Source organism: Hyla sarda, chromosome 4 (assembly GCF_029499605.1).
Source record: "Hyla sarda isolate aHylSar1 chromosome 4, aHylSar1.hap1, whole genome shotgun sequence".
NCBI classification, from domain to species: domain Eukaryota; kingdom Metazoa; phylum Chordata; class Amphibia; order Anura; family Hylidae; genus Hyla; species Hyla sarda.
Window position 1 is genome coordinate 418,069,864 of NC_079192.1, and position 15,846 is coordinate 418,085,709.

Sequence of the window (15,846 nt, forward strand, 5' to 3'; positions counted from 1 at the left end):
CTGCCGGTTATATATCCAACACCCTATGTATGTGCTTATTCACACTGCTGCCGGTTATATATCCAACACCCTATGTATGCGCTTATTCACACTGCTGCCGGTTATATATCCAACACCCTATGTATGCGCTTATTCACACTGCTGCCGGTTATATATCCAACACCCTATGTATGCGCTTATTCACACTGCTGCCGGTTATATGTCCAACACCCTATGTATGCGCTTATTCACACTGCTGCCGGTTATATATCCAACACCCTATGTATGCGCTTATTCACACTGCTGCCGGTTATATATCCAACACCCTATGTATGTGCTTATTCACACTGCTGCCGGTTGTATGTCCAACACCCTATGTATGCGCTTATTCACACTGCTGCCGGTTATATATCCAACACCCTATGTATGCGCTTATTCACACTGCTGCCGGTTATATATCCAACACCCTATGTATGCGCTTATTCACACTGCTGCCGGTTATATATCCAACACCCTATGTATGTGCTTATTCACACTGCTGCCGGTTATATATCCAACACCCTATGTATGTGCTTATTCACACTGCTGCCGGTTATATGTCCAACACCCTATGTATGTGCTTATTCACACTGCTGCCGGTTATATATCCAACACCCTATGTATGTGCTTATTCACACTGCTGCCGGTTATATATCCAACACCCTATGTATGCGCTTATTCACACTGCTGCCGGTTATATATCCAACACCCTATGTATGCGCTTATTCACACTGCTGCCGGTTATATGTCCAACACCCTATGTATGCGCTTATTCACACTGCTGCCGGTTATATATCCAACACCCTATGTATGCGCTTATTCACACTGCTGCCGGTTATATATCCAACACCCTATGTATGTGCTTATTCACACTGCTGCCGGTTGTATGTCCAACACCCTATGTATGCGCTTATTCACACTGCTGCCGGTTATATATCCAACACCCTATGTATGCGCTTATTCACACTGCTGCCGGTTATATATCCAACACCCTATGTATGCGCTTATTCACACTGCTGCCGGTTATATATCCAACACCCTATGTATGTGCTTATTCACACTGCTGCCGGTTATATATCCAACACCCTATGTATGTGCTTATTCACACTGCTGCCGGTTATATGTCCAACACCCTATGTATGTGCTTATTCACACTGCTGCCGGTTATATATCCAACACCCTATGTATGCGCTTATTCACACTGCTGCCGGTTATATATCCAACACCCTATGTATGTGCTTATTCACACTGCTGCCGGTTATATATCCAACACCCTATGTATGCGCTTATTCACACTGCTGCCGGTTATATATCCAACACCCTATGTATGTGCTTATTCACACTGCTGCCGGTTATATATCCAACACCCTATGTATGCGCTTATTCACACTGCTGCCGGTTATATGTCCAACACCCTATGTATGTGCTTATTCACACTGCTGCCGGTTATATATCCAACACCCTATGTATGTGCTTATTCACACTGCTGCCGGTTGCGATATATTATTAATACTCTGATTGGAGTTCTTCAGTAAATCGCAATGGTTAAATCGCCGGCTTGGGCGTATGTCCTCCACGTATAACACTCTCTGAGTGATTGTAGTTGCTTTAATTCACATGTAAACATATACGGACATAGTTATTTGTCCTCGCATTTATTTTTGTACCTTATTGTTTTTATAGCTCTGATATCCACTCTGCGTTATTAGATTTTAGCTCTATGTTCACATTATTGTATTCGTGTGTCAAATTATTTTCTCTTATTGAGACGTTCACAGTCACCACAGCACCTCATTCATACAGTGATCTGTTCATTGATGTCATATTGTGATTGTGTATATATATATATATATATATATATATATATATATATATATATATATACATACATACATATACACACACTCGCTGCACTGAAGAGCTCTTTGTAGTGAATATTCGAAGCATAATTTATATGCCTCGACTCTTCACCATCACTTATAGTGAGTGTATTACCGTATATACTCGAGTATAAGCCGAGCTTTCCAGCACGATTTTTCGTGCTGAAAACGCTCCCTGGGCTTATACTCGAGTGAACTCTCCGCCTGTCAATCCCTTCTCAGTGGTCTTCAACCTGAGTACCTCCAGATGTTGCAAAACTACAACTCCCAGCATGCCTGGACAGCCATCGGCTGTCCGGGCAGGCTGGGAGTTGTAGTTTTGAAACATCTGGAGGTCCGCAGGTTGAAGACCACTGCGGCCTTCGTCATCATCCAGACCCCACTTTAGTTTTCTACTCACCTCCCCTCGGTGGGAAGGAAGGGTGAGCTGGTCCGGGCCATCTATGCGGCAGGGACCGTCCAAGTGGGGAGGGTTAGTCATTCCGGGCTGTCCAGGGTGATGATGATGGGGTGATGATGATGGGGGGTGCTAATGACGGGGGTCTGGATGATGACATGGAGGGATGATGTATTTCCCACCCTAGGCTTATAGTCGAGTCAATAACTTTTCCTGGGTTTTTGGGGTGAAATTAGGGGCCTCGGCTTATATTCGGGTCGGCTTATACTCGAGTATATACGGTATTAGTATGTATGTGAACATATCAACCACCACATGGATACTGTTATTCATACAGTTTGTAGCATTTTTGTTACTCGTGTATCCGCAGCTGTAAAATATATATATATATATATATATATATATATATATATATATATATATATATATATATACACACATACACACACGCACGCACACACACACACACACACACACACACACACACACACACATATATACACACACACACACACACACACACACACACACACACATATATACACACACACACACACACACACACACACACACACACATATATATATACATACACATATATATATATATATATATATATATATATATATATATATATATATTCCGGTGTGACTGGGTGATTCCATATAAACCTCTGAGTACGTAAAGACTCTATTCACATTATTTTATGATCACACATATTGTTAGGTGCATGTAGAGCCACGTGCAGACGTTGGGATATTATCCAGATTAAGTATTGGTACTTATATAGTGAATTTATAATTATGCGAAATATGTGAGGCTCAAGCGTTGGTGATCATTAGTTGTAGTTATATTTGCTATGCACAGTCTATAATGCGGGTGTCAGCAATTTAAGACCTTTATCATGCTAGTATATTTAAATATGCACTTATTTCTTTTTGTTTTCCATTGGCATATTTGGTATACTTAATACAAGTGTTCCGTAGTTGTTATTCACTTCGTATTATTATTCCTTTCTCACAGGAATCCATTTACACTTTATATACATGCATTTGCCTTATATATCTTGAAAGGTCAATTGAAAAAAGTGTAGATCAAAAGAAAAACCTGGTGTATATCAAGGATGCAGTTCACATTGTCAGGTTTCGACGCGTTTCTTTTGCCAGGTCTTCAGGAACCATGTTAGGCCATTTTCTTTTATCAGAAGTACAGAGCCAGGTTGTTTGATGTCCGACACTGATGGCGGTCAGCACCAAATGCCGCCGTTGTACTTTCCTTAAATAGGACGTCATTCCCACTCCACCCTCCTTCCTTCCTTTCTGGTTCTACCTATCACTACTTGCTACGTCAGTTACCTGGCGTGTCTATGTGCAGAGAAGGTATGTATTGGGACCAGGTGTATGGGGGAGTGTGTTTTGGTCAGGGTAGCAACACACTTTCTAACCAATCGCACGTGTGTGTGTTGTGTGTTGTGTGTACACCGTATTTATCGGGGTATACCACGCACCGGCCTATAACACGCACCCTCATTTTTCCAAGGAAATTTGTGTAAAAAAGTTTTTTTTTACCCAAATATCCTTGTTAAAATGAGGGTGCGTGTGCGAGTGGATATACCTCAATAAAACAAACAGTTTGTGGCCCCGCAGAAGACACTTTAGTTCAATGATTTAAAGCGGGCACTTTAAATCATTGAACTGAGGCGGCTTCTGTGGGGCCAGAGTCCTGCCGCCGCCGCCAGCTGATTCTGTCCCCTATCCCCGTTTTTATAGTTACATGTCACTGTCACCGTCCTCGGGTTGCGTGTCCCGCCGATGCCCGATTCCATCCTGGTGACCGCGCTCTTTATGGTCCTGCAGCCTCCTTATCTGTCACTGTGCGCCGCGCACAAGTGACAACCTCAACGCAACATCACTCGTCAGTCAGAGCGCGACGCATAGTGAAAGATAAGGCGGCTGCAGGACCGTAAAGAGCACGGTCACCAGGATGGAATCAGGCATCGGCGGGACATGCAACCCGAGGACAGTCTGTCGGCGTATAACATGCAAATCGACTTTAAGCTAAAAAATTTAGTCTAAAATATGCGTGTTATACGCCGATAAATGTGTGTGTGTATGTATGTATAGAGATTAGAGATAGAGATTAGAGATTTTAGGTGGTCTTCTCAAAGAGGTTTTAATATTTTATATATATATACATATATATATATATATATATATATATATATATATACACACATATACATATATATATATACATACACACATATACACACATATATACACACATATACATATATATATATATATATATATATATATATATATATATATATACACACACATACATACACACACATACACACACACACAAGAGAAATATATACAAGTGATAAGAGATAGATAGATATGAGATAGATAGATAGATGAGATAGAAAATATCCCACAGAAGAGCTGCTATAGATGTTCCTGTTGCCTGTAATATAGTGAGATCACACAGGATACGGCTGTATATAGGGCGGTGTAGCTGCGCAGTACAGAAAGTCACGTATTATGCAAGTGGTTTTAATGTTAGGGCTGATGGGTGTATATGTGAGTATGTTAGAGGTGATGGGTGTATATGTGAGTATATTAGAGGGGATGGGTGTATATGTGAGTATATTAGAGGGGATGGGTGTATATGTGAGTATATTAGAGGGGATGGGTGTATATGTGAGTATGTTAGGGCTGATGGGTGTATATGTGAGTATGTTAGGGCTGATGGGTGTATATGTGAGTATGTTAGGGCTGATGGGTGTATATGTGAGTATGTTAGGGCTGATGGGTGTATATGTGAGTATGTTAGGGCTGATGGGTGTATATGTGAGTATGTTAGGGCTGATGGGTGTATATGTGAGTATGTTAGGGCTGATGGGTGTATATGTGAGTATGTTAGGGCTGATGGGTGTATATGTGAGTATGTTAGGGCTGATGGGTGTATATGTGAGTATGTTAGGGCTGATGGGTGTATATGTGAGTATGTTAGGGCTGATGGGTGTATATGTGAGTATGTTAGGGCTGATGGGTGTATATGTGAGTATGTTAGGGCTGATGGGTGTATATGTGAGTATGTTAGGGCTGATGGGTGTATATGTGAGTATATTAGGGCTGATGGGTGTATATGTGAGTATATTAGGGCTGATGGGTGTATATGCGAGTATATTAGAGGTGATGGGTGTATATGCGAGTATATTAGAGGTGATGGGTGTATATGCGAGTATATTAGAGGTGATGGGTGTATATGCGAGTATATTAGAGGTGATGGGTGTATATGCGAGTATATTAGAGGTGATGGGTGTATATGCGAGTATATTAGAGGTGATGGGTGTATATGCGAGTATATTAGGGCTGATGGGTGTATATGTGAGTATATTAGGGCTGATGGGTGTATATGTGAGTATATTAGGGCTGATGGGTGTATATGTGAGTATATTAGGGCTGATGGGTGTATATGTGAGTATATTAGGGCTGATGGGTGTATATGTGAGTATATTAGGGCTGATGGGTGTATATGTGAGTATATTAGGGCTGATGGGTGTATATGTGAGTATATTAGGGCTGATGGGTGTATATGTGAGTATATTAGGGCTGATGGGTGTATATGTGAGTATATTAGGGCTGATGGTTGTATATGTGAGTATATTAGGGCTGATGGGAGTATATGTGAGTATGTTAGGGCTGATGGGTGTATATGTGAGTATGTTAGGGCTGATGGGTGTATATGTGAGTATGTTAGGGCTGATGGGTGTATATGTGAGTATGTTAGGGCTGATGGGTGTATATGTGAGTATGTTAGGGCTGATGGGTGTATATGTGAGTATGTTAGGGCTGATGGGTGTATATGTGAGTATATTAGGGCTGATGGGTGTATATGTGAGTATATTAGGGCTGATGGGTGTATATGTGAGTATATTAGGGCTGATGGGTGTATATGTGAGTATATTAGGGCTGATGGGTGTATATGTGAGTATATTAGGGCTGATGGGTGTATATGTGAGTATATTAGGGCTGATGGGTGTATATGAGTATATTAGGGCTGATGGGTGTATATGTGAGTATATTAGCGCTGATGGGTGTATATGTGAGTATATTAGCGCTGATGGGTGTATATGTGAGTATATTAGAGCTGATGGGTGTATATGTGAGTATATTAGGGCTGATGGGTGTATATGTGAGTATATTAGAGGTGATGGGTGTATATGTGAATATATTAGAGGTGATGGGTGTATATGTGAGTATATTAGAGGTGATGGGTGTATATGTGAGTATATTAGAGGTGATGGGTGTATATGTGAGTATATTAGAGGTGATGGGTGTATATGTGAGTATATTAGAGGTGATGGTGTATATGTGAGTATATTAGAGGTGATGGGTGTATATGCGAGTATATTAGAGGTGATGGGTGTATATGCGAGTATATTAGAGGTGATGGGTGTATATGCGAGTATATTAGAGGTGATGGGTGTATATGTGAGTATATTAGGGCTGATGGGTGTATATGTGAGTATATTAGGGCTGATGGGTGTATATGTGAGTATATTAGGGCTGATGGGTGTATATGTGAGTATATTAGGGCTGATGGGTGTATATGTGAGTATATTAGAGGTGATGGGTGTATATGTGAGTATATTAGAGCTGATGGGTGTATATGTGAGTATATTAGAGGTGATGGGTGTATATGTGAGTATATTAGGGCTGATGGGTGTATATGTGAGTATATTAGAGCTGATGGGTGTATATGTGAGTATATTAGAGGTGATGGGTGTATATGTGAGTATATTAGAGCTGATGGGTGTATATGTGACTATATTAGAGCTGATGGGTGTATATGTGAGTATTTTAGGGCTGATGAATGTATTTGTGAGTATATTAGGAGTGATAGGTGTATAAGTGGGTATATATGAGCTGCAATAAAATGTGGTTCTCTCAAAGAAAATGGCTGGAATGTATACTACAGGGGACAGTAATGTAGTAGTTCTATTCTTGTATATAGGAGCAGTATTATAGTAGTTATATTCTTGTATATAGGAGCAGTATTATAGTAGTTATATTCTTGTATATAAGAGCAGTATTATAGGAAAAATTTTTACTTACCATAATTTTGCTTTCCATGAGTCTGAAGGCAGCACAGAAGGGGTTAATAGCTCCTTTCAGTTCATCCTAGGACCGCCCACCTAGCAAACAATTAAGAGAATTAACAAGCCTGGCTATAACCATCCATCAGAACCTAATCCACTTGTGTTATTGAATAGACTCAGTTCGGATGCAAAAAGATGACCTATAGTAGGGAGGGTTTGTATGTGCTCCCTTCAGACTCATGGAAAGCAAAATTACGGTAAGTACAAATTTTCCCTTTCCATTTCGTCTTCAGGCAGCACAGAAGGGAGCTGTATAGCAACAAAAGGGGGGGGGGGGATACTTAATTGAACACGGCATAGAGCACCGACATGCCAGAGGCTGGACCCAAGCTTTGGTTGTCTAGAGTGTAGATTGAGCTATGATGGAATCTGGAGGCTCAACTCCTGTGATCTCACTGGCGTTCAGAATTGTAGACTTAAGCCATTCCACCAAGGTAGCTTTAGACACCCTTCTTCCCTTTACCACACCGGCAACTGTACGAACAGATTCTCTTCCACCCTGACTTGGTTCTATTGTGGTAGCAGGTCAGTGCTGTAGACCCATCCAGATGGTGAAGAACTCTCCCTCCTCAACAGTGGATCCAGTAAGAACTTCAGCAAGAGAATTCACTGATGATGTCATCTCAGATGACACCTTCAGAGGACTCCCCCTGGTACAAATCTTATAAAGGGATCTCATGAGGAGAGCGCTTGTATTTTATCCCAACCTGTGTGAGAATGTTATCGCAATCAGGAAAGAACTTGTAGGACAATCACTTCAGGTCGACTTACTCGGGAGAGGCTTAGACACCACCACCGGGGGAAGACCTGCGACTGGTCTGGGGAAGACCTGCGACTGGTCTGGGGAAGACCTGCGACTGGTCTGGGGAAGACCTGCGACTGGCCTGGGGAAGACCTGCGACTGGCCTGGGGAAGACCTGCGACTGGCCTGGGGAAGACCTGCGACTGGCCTGGGGAAGACCTGCGACTGGCCTGGGGAAGACCTGCGACTGGCCTGGGGAAGACCTGCGACTGGCCTGGGGAAGACCTGCGACTGGCCTGGGGAAGACCTGCGACTGGCCTGGGGAAGACCTGCGACTGGCCTGGGGAAGACCTGCGACTGGCCTGGGGAAGACCTGCGACTGGCCTGGGGAAGACCTGCGACTGGCCTGGGGAAGACCTGCGACTGGCCTGGGGAAGACCTGCGACTGGTCTGGGGAAGACCTGCGACTGGTCTGGGGAAGACCTGCGACTGGTCTGGGGAAGACCTGCGACTGGTCTGGGGAAGACCTGCGACTGGTCTGGGGAAGACCTGCGACTGGTCTGGGGAAGACCTGCGACTGGTCTGGGGAAGACCTGCGACTGGTCTGGGGAAGACCTGCGACTGGTCTGGGGAAGACCTGCGACTGGTCTGGGGAAGACCTGCGACTGGTCTGGGGAAGACCTGCGACTGGTCTGGGGAAGACCTGCGACTGGTCTGACCTGCCTTAGTGCTGTGAAGAATCAAGTGATGACTGTATGACCACCAATCTGCTATCTGTGAAGGAATTTATTGAGACATGGAGCCTCAGTGTATTTGCTCACAGGCTTTTTTCGAATCCATTTTGGAGAAACTGCAAATGGAACCTCTTTTCGATCCTCCTCCAGAACATGAACATTCTCTAGAGTGTCGAGTAGAGCGCCTTTAAAGATTCTCTTTCGGCTGGAAAGACAAGTAGATATCACCTCCTCCAATGAGCCCATCATATGGAATCTATCCTTCTCAAGCTCCACACAGTCAAAGGCACCCGCTCCTGCTGTGGATGAAGGACCCGTTCTGTGTCAGCAGGTCCCTGTGGGGAGGAAATTTCCTTTAACTAACAGGAGGGAAAACAAACCCTGTCTTGGCCAGTATGGGGCTATCAGGATAACGCCTGGCTTGTCCATCAGGATCTTCCGTAAGGCTGGAGGCTGAAATAGATAGGTGTAGAGGCCTTTCTATGATACTGTCAGTGTATCCAAGATGTCTGGTTGTTTTCTGCAGTTCAGAGAAGCAAATTTAGCAACCTTCCAGTTTTCTATGGTAGCCCTCTCCTGCTGACTATTTTGCAGAGGTATACTTCAGTAAGGGACCTCTGCTTGAACATAGAATAGTTCTGCTAGGCTGATCCACCTGGATATTCAGAGTGCCTGCTGGGACCGCTAGGATACTGGGCACTGGGTTAAAGAGTAGCCAAAATAGCAAAGTTCACTGGCCCTATCTTCCTCAGGTTGGCTGACATCTGATATTCTTCATGTGTCCAGCTCCTCTGGACTCAAAGATCCAACATGTAAGCTCCTTAATCTGATTCAGAGGCATCTATTGTGAGCAGGACCACATCCGTAGGTCAAAAGCTACAATCTATTGGGAGATTTTCTTTTGGAAAGCCACAATCTGAGACTCCTGCATGTGCGACTGATAGTCCAAGCAGGGAGGTAAAATATTGGAGACTCCTGTCCAGACAGACTGAACTTTCTCCTGGAAATCTCTCAGACTGTTTGTAGAATGTGACTTCTTGAGTGAAAAAAACAGCCGGAGTCAGGTGCCCGGGTACGGCACCACATGGATCCCCTGAAGATGAAGAACAGCCACTACAACAATGGCTCTACCACCCTGGGAGTATATACTAACGGCAGGGTCCAGTATAGTGAAGCACTTCCTTTCCTGACTAGTTGACCACTCTGATATTCCGCTGAGGATGGATGTATGGGCACATGTAGACATGTAGGTAGTCTTCTCCCTGGTTCCTTTATCCTGAGCCCTTTTGCAGAACATTGGCTCTTGGAGAAGAAGTTTCGCCCTTTAGAGCAGCAGGACTAAGGCTGGGTCCACACTACGTTTTGTCCCATACGGGAGCGCATACGGCAGGGGGGAGCTAAAAGCTCGCGCTCCCGTATGTTACCGTATGCGCTCCCGTATGTCATTCATTTCAATGAGCCGACCGGAGTGAAACGTTCGGTCCGGTCGGCTCATTTTTGCGCCGTATGCGCTTTTACAACCGGACCTAAAACTGTGGTCAACCACGGTTTTAGGTCCGGTTGTAAAAGCGCATACGGCGCAAAAATGAGCCGACCGGACCGAACGTTTCACTCCGGTCGGCTCATTGAAATGAATGACATACGGGAGCGCATACGGTCACATACGGGAGCGCGAGCTTTTAGCTCCCCCCTGCCGTATGCGCTCCCGTATGGGACAAAACGTAGTGTGGACCCAGCCTAAGATGGTTTCCATTTGGCAGCTTGTAGAAAGGCCAAGCTCTTCCTTTCCTTGGAGGAACTCTAGGATCCTCATATACTGCAGACCCATCAGACAACCGGGCTGATTCTCAGATGAGATTCTAAACACATCTAAAGGGAAATCACATAGGACGTCTGATACAGACCTGAGTGATGACACTTGGGAGACAATTCTTCTCCAGGTACCTAGTCCTCAATGTCTCTGCTCAGCCGGACTACTCACGGTGGCAGAGCTGGATATCTGAGGACACCAGTGACGTTACATAGTTAAGTAACAGCAGAGTCGGTCTTACCTGGATTCTCCCAATGTTTGGACTCTGACTTGAGCCCGGAGTCCATCTCATGTACCTGTCTGGCTTTGGCCACTCTTGTGTCTACTCAAGAGAAAAAATGTCAGCAAAGCCTTGTACATGAAAAACATCAGTATATAGTGAGCAGAGCCTCTCTACTGATAGGAATATATAGAAAACATCAGTATATAGTGAGCAGAGCCTCACTACTGACAGGAGTATATAGAAATGTATAGAAAACATCAGTATATAGTGAGCAGGGCCTCACTACTGACAGGACTATATAGAAAACATCAGTATATAGTGAGCAGAGCCTCACTACTGACAGGAGTATATAGAAAACATCAGTATACAGGGAGCAGGGCCTCACTACTGACAGGAATATATAGAAAACATCAGTATACAGGGAGCAGGGCCTCACTACTGACAGGACTATATAGAAAACATCAGTATATAGTGAGCAGGGCCTCACTACTGACAGGAATATATAGAAAACATCAGTATACAGTGAGCAGGACCTCACTACTGACAGGAATATATAGAAAACATCAGTATACAGTGAGCAGGGCCTCACTACTGACAGGAATATATAGAAAACATCAGTATATAGTGAGCAGAGCCTCACTACTGACAGGAATATATAGAAAACATCAGTATATAGTGAGCAGAGCCTCACTACTGACAGGAATATATAGAAAACATCAGTATATAGTGAGCAGAGCCTCACTACTGACAGGAATATATAGAAAACATCAGTATATAGTGAGCAGGGCCTCACTACTGACAGGAATATATAGAAAACATCAGTATATAGTGAGCAGGGCCTCACTACTGACAGGAATATATAGAAAACATCAGTATATAGTGAGCAGGGCCTCACTACTGACAGGAATATATAGAAAACATCAGTATACAGTGAGCAGGGCCTCACTACTGACAGGAATATATAGAAAACATCAGTATATAGTGAGCAGGGCCTCACTACTGACAGGAATATATAGAAAACATCAGTATACAGTGAGCAGGGCCTCACTACTGACAGGAATATATAGAAAACATCAGTATATAGTGAGCAGGGCTTCACTACTGACAGGAATATATAGAAAACATCAGTATATAGTGAGCAGGGCCTCACTACTGACAGGAATATATAGAAAACATCAGTATATAGTGAGCAGGGCCTCATTACTGACAGGAATATATAGAAAACATCAGTATACAGTGAGCAGAGCCTCACTACTGACAGGAATATATAGAAAACATCAGTATACAGGGAGCAGGGCCTCACTACTGACAGGAACATATAGAAAACATCAGTATATAGTGAGCGGGGCCTCACTACTGACAGGAATATATAGAAAACATCAGTATATAGTGAGCAGAGCCTCACTACTGACAGGAATATAATATAGAAAACATCAGTATACAGTGAGCAGGGCCTCACTACTGACAGGAATATATAGAAAACATCAGTATACAGTGAGCAGAGCCTCACTACTGACAGGAATATATAGAAAACATCAGTATATAGTGAGCAGAGCCTCACTACTGACAGGAATATAATATAGAAAACATCAGTATATAGTGAGCAGAGCCTCACTACTGACAGGAATATATAGAAAACATCAGTATATAGTGAGCAGGGCCTCACTACTGACAGGAATATATAGAAAACATCAGTATATAGTGAGCAGGGCCTCACTACTGACAGGAATATATAGAAAACATCAGTATATAGTGAGCAGGGCCTCACTACTGACAGGAATATATAGAAAACATCAGTATACAGGGAGCAGGGCCTCACTACTGACAGGAATATATAGAAAACATCAGTATACAGTGAGCAGAGCCTCACTACTGACAGGAATATATAGAAAACATCAGTATACAGTGAGCAGGGCCTCACTACTGACAGGAATATATAGAAAACATCAGTATATAGTGAGCAGGGCCTCACTACTGACAGGAATATATAGAAAACATCAGTATATAGTGAGCAGGGCCTCACTACTGACAGGAATATATAGAAAACATCAGTATACAGTGAGCAGAGCCTCACTACTGACAGGAATATATAGAAAACATCAGTATACAGTGAGCAGGGCCTCACTACTGACAGGAATATATAGAAAACATCAGTATACGGCATCACTTACTGACAGGATTATATATCAGTATACAGTATAATGTGAGCATACAGCATCACTACTGACAGGATTATATATCAGTACACAGTATAATGTGATCATACAGCATCACTACTGACAGGATTATATATCAGTATACAGTATAATGTGAGCATACAGCATCACTTACTGACAGGATTATATATATCAGTATACAGCATCACTTACTGACAGGATTGTATATCAGTATACAGTATAATGTGAGCATAAGGCATCACTACTGACAGGAGTATATATCAGTATACAGCATCACTTACTGACAGGATTGTATATCAGTATACAGTATAATGTGATCATACAGCATCACTTACTGACAGGATTATATATCAGTATACAACATCACTTACTGACAGGAATATATATCAGTATACAGTATAATGTGAGTATACAGCATCACTACTGAGAGGATTATATATCAGTATACAGTATAATGTGAGCATACAGCATCACTTACTGACAGGATTATATATCAGTATACAGCATAATGTGAGCATACAGCATCACTACTGACAGGATTATATATCAGTATACAGTATAATGTGAGTATACAGCATCACTTACTGACAGGATTATGTATCAGTATACAGTATAATGTGAGTATACAGCATCACTTACTGACAGGATTATATATCAGTATACAGTATAATGTGATCATACAGCATCACTTACTGACAGGATTGTATATATCAATATACAGCATTATGTGAGTATACAGCATCACTTACTGACAGGATTATATATCAGTATACAGTATAATGTGAGTATACAGCATCACTTACTGACAGGATTATATATCAGTATACAGTATAATGTGATCATACAGCATCACTTACTGACAGAATTATATATCAGTATACAGCATAATGTGAGTATACAGCATCACTTACTGACAGGATTATATATCAGTATACAGTATAATGTGATCATACAGCATCACTTACTGACAGGATTATATATCAGTATACTGTATAATGTGAGCATACAGCATCACTACTGACAGGATTATATATCAGTATACAGCATCACTTACTGACAGGATTATATATCAGTATACAGTATAATGTGATCATACAGCATCTCTTACTGACAGGATTATATATCAGTATACAGTATAATGTGAGCATACAGCATCACTTACTGACAGGAATATATATCAGTATACAGTATACGGTGAGTATACAGCATCACTTACTTACAGGCTCCTCCGGGGCCCACTCGTACCCGGGAGCAGCTCATATACATATATAATTTCTAGTCTATCTATCTATCTAATATCTATCTACACACACACTCTCAGCCGGCTCAACCAGGGAGTAGCTGGACATCTGTGATCCGTACAGACAGTATAAGCTGAAGACATAACCCGCATAGTCACCAATACACATAATCTCATGTGACCGCACAGAAATACTGCATGATAGTGTATTAGTGCGCGCAGCATTACACACTATACCAGCAATAACATGGCAGGGAGTTACAATATGAGTGATATGGGGAGTAATCATCATCACCACGTACACTGTATAAATAGTGAGAACCATCATCATAATATACATAGTATATACTAAGTGTTACCGTGAGCGTACAGCGTCACACACTTATCCTGCCATAGAGTATTACAGTGAGAGAGACTGCACACTGCTGCTGGGGGAGGCTGAGCCTAATTACACAGCCCGCACAGCTGACAATCCCTCTGTCTGCCAGCAGCTATTACCTGGAGAGAAACAGCATAAGGCTGGGTTCACACTACGTTTTCTCCCATACGGGAGCGCATACGGCAGGGGGGAGCTAAAACCTCGCGCTCCCGTATGCCTTCGTATGCGCTCCCGTATGTAATTCATTTCAATAAGCCGGCCGGAGTGAAACGTTCGGTCCGGTCGGCTCATTTTTGCGCCGTATGCGCTTTTACAACCGGACCTAAAACCGTGGTTGACCACAGTTTTAGGTCCGGTTGTAAAAGCGCATACGGCGCAAAAATGAGCCGACCGGACCTAACGTTTCACTCCGGCCGGCTTATTGAAATGAATTACATACGGGAGCACATACGAAGGCATACGGGAGCGCGAGGTTTTAGCTCCCCCCTGCCGTATGCGCTCCCGTATGGGGGAAAACGTAGTGTGAACCCAGCCTAAGATAGGGAGACTAGCAATATACAACACTGCAATAGCCTAGTATATACACATAACAGACCAGCAATATACAACACTGCAATAGCCTAGTATATACACATAACAGACCAGCAATATACAACACTGCAATAGCCTAGTATATACACATAACAGACCAGCAATATACAACACTGCAATAGCCTAGTATATGCACATAACAGACCAGCAATATACAACACTGCAATAGCCTAGTATATACACATAACAGACCAGCAATATACAACACTGCAATAGCCTAGTATATGCACATAGCAACAGACCAGCAATATACAACACAGCAATAGCCTAGTATATACACATAACAGACCAGCAATATACAACACTGCAATAGCCTAGTATATGCACATAACAACAGACCAGCAATATACAACACAGCAATAGCCTAGTATATACACATAGCAACAGACCAGCAATATACAACACTGCAATAGCCTAGTATATACACATAACAGACCAGCAATATACAACACTGCAATAGCCTAGTATATGCACATAACAGA

At 42.6% G+C, this 15,846-nt stretch overlaps 1 protein-coding gene across 4 annotated transcripts in view; it reads left to right on the forward strand.

Moving 5' to 3' along the window:
• The window catches only part of USP18 (ubiquitin specific peptidase 18), a 69,029-nt gene that overhangs the window by 13,218 nt on the left and 39,965 nt on the right, over nt 1-15,846 (forward strand). The window contains exon 1 of one of the 4 annotated variants that reach the window (XM_056517928.1): nt 3,554-3,674. The exons of the other annotated variants lie outside the window; for them this stretch is intronic. Coding sequence (XP_056373903.1) covers nt 3,662-3,674 — 13 coding nt within the window. The 5' untranslated portion in view covers nt 3,554-3,661. Of the gene's footprint in view, nt 1-3,553; nt 3,675-15,846 lie in introns of those variants that run through there. 4 annotated transcript variants of the gene reach the window in all.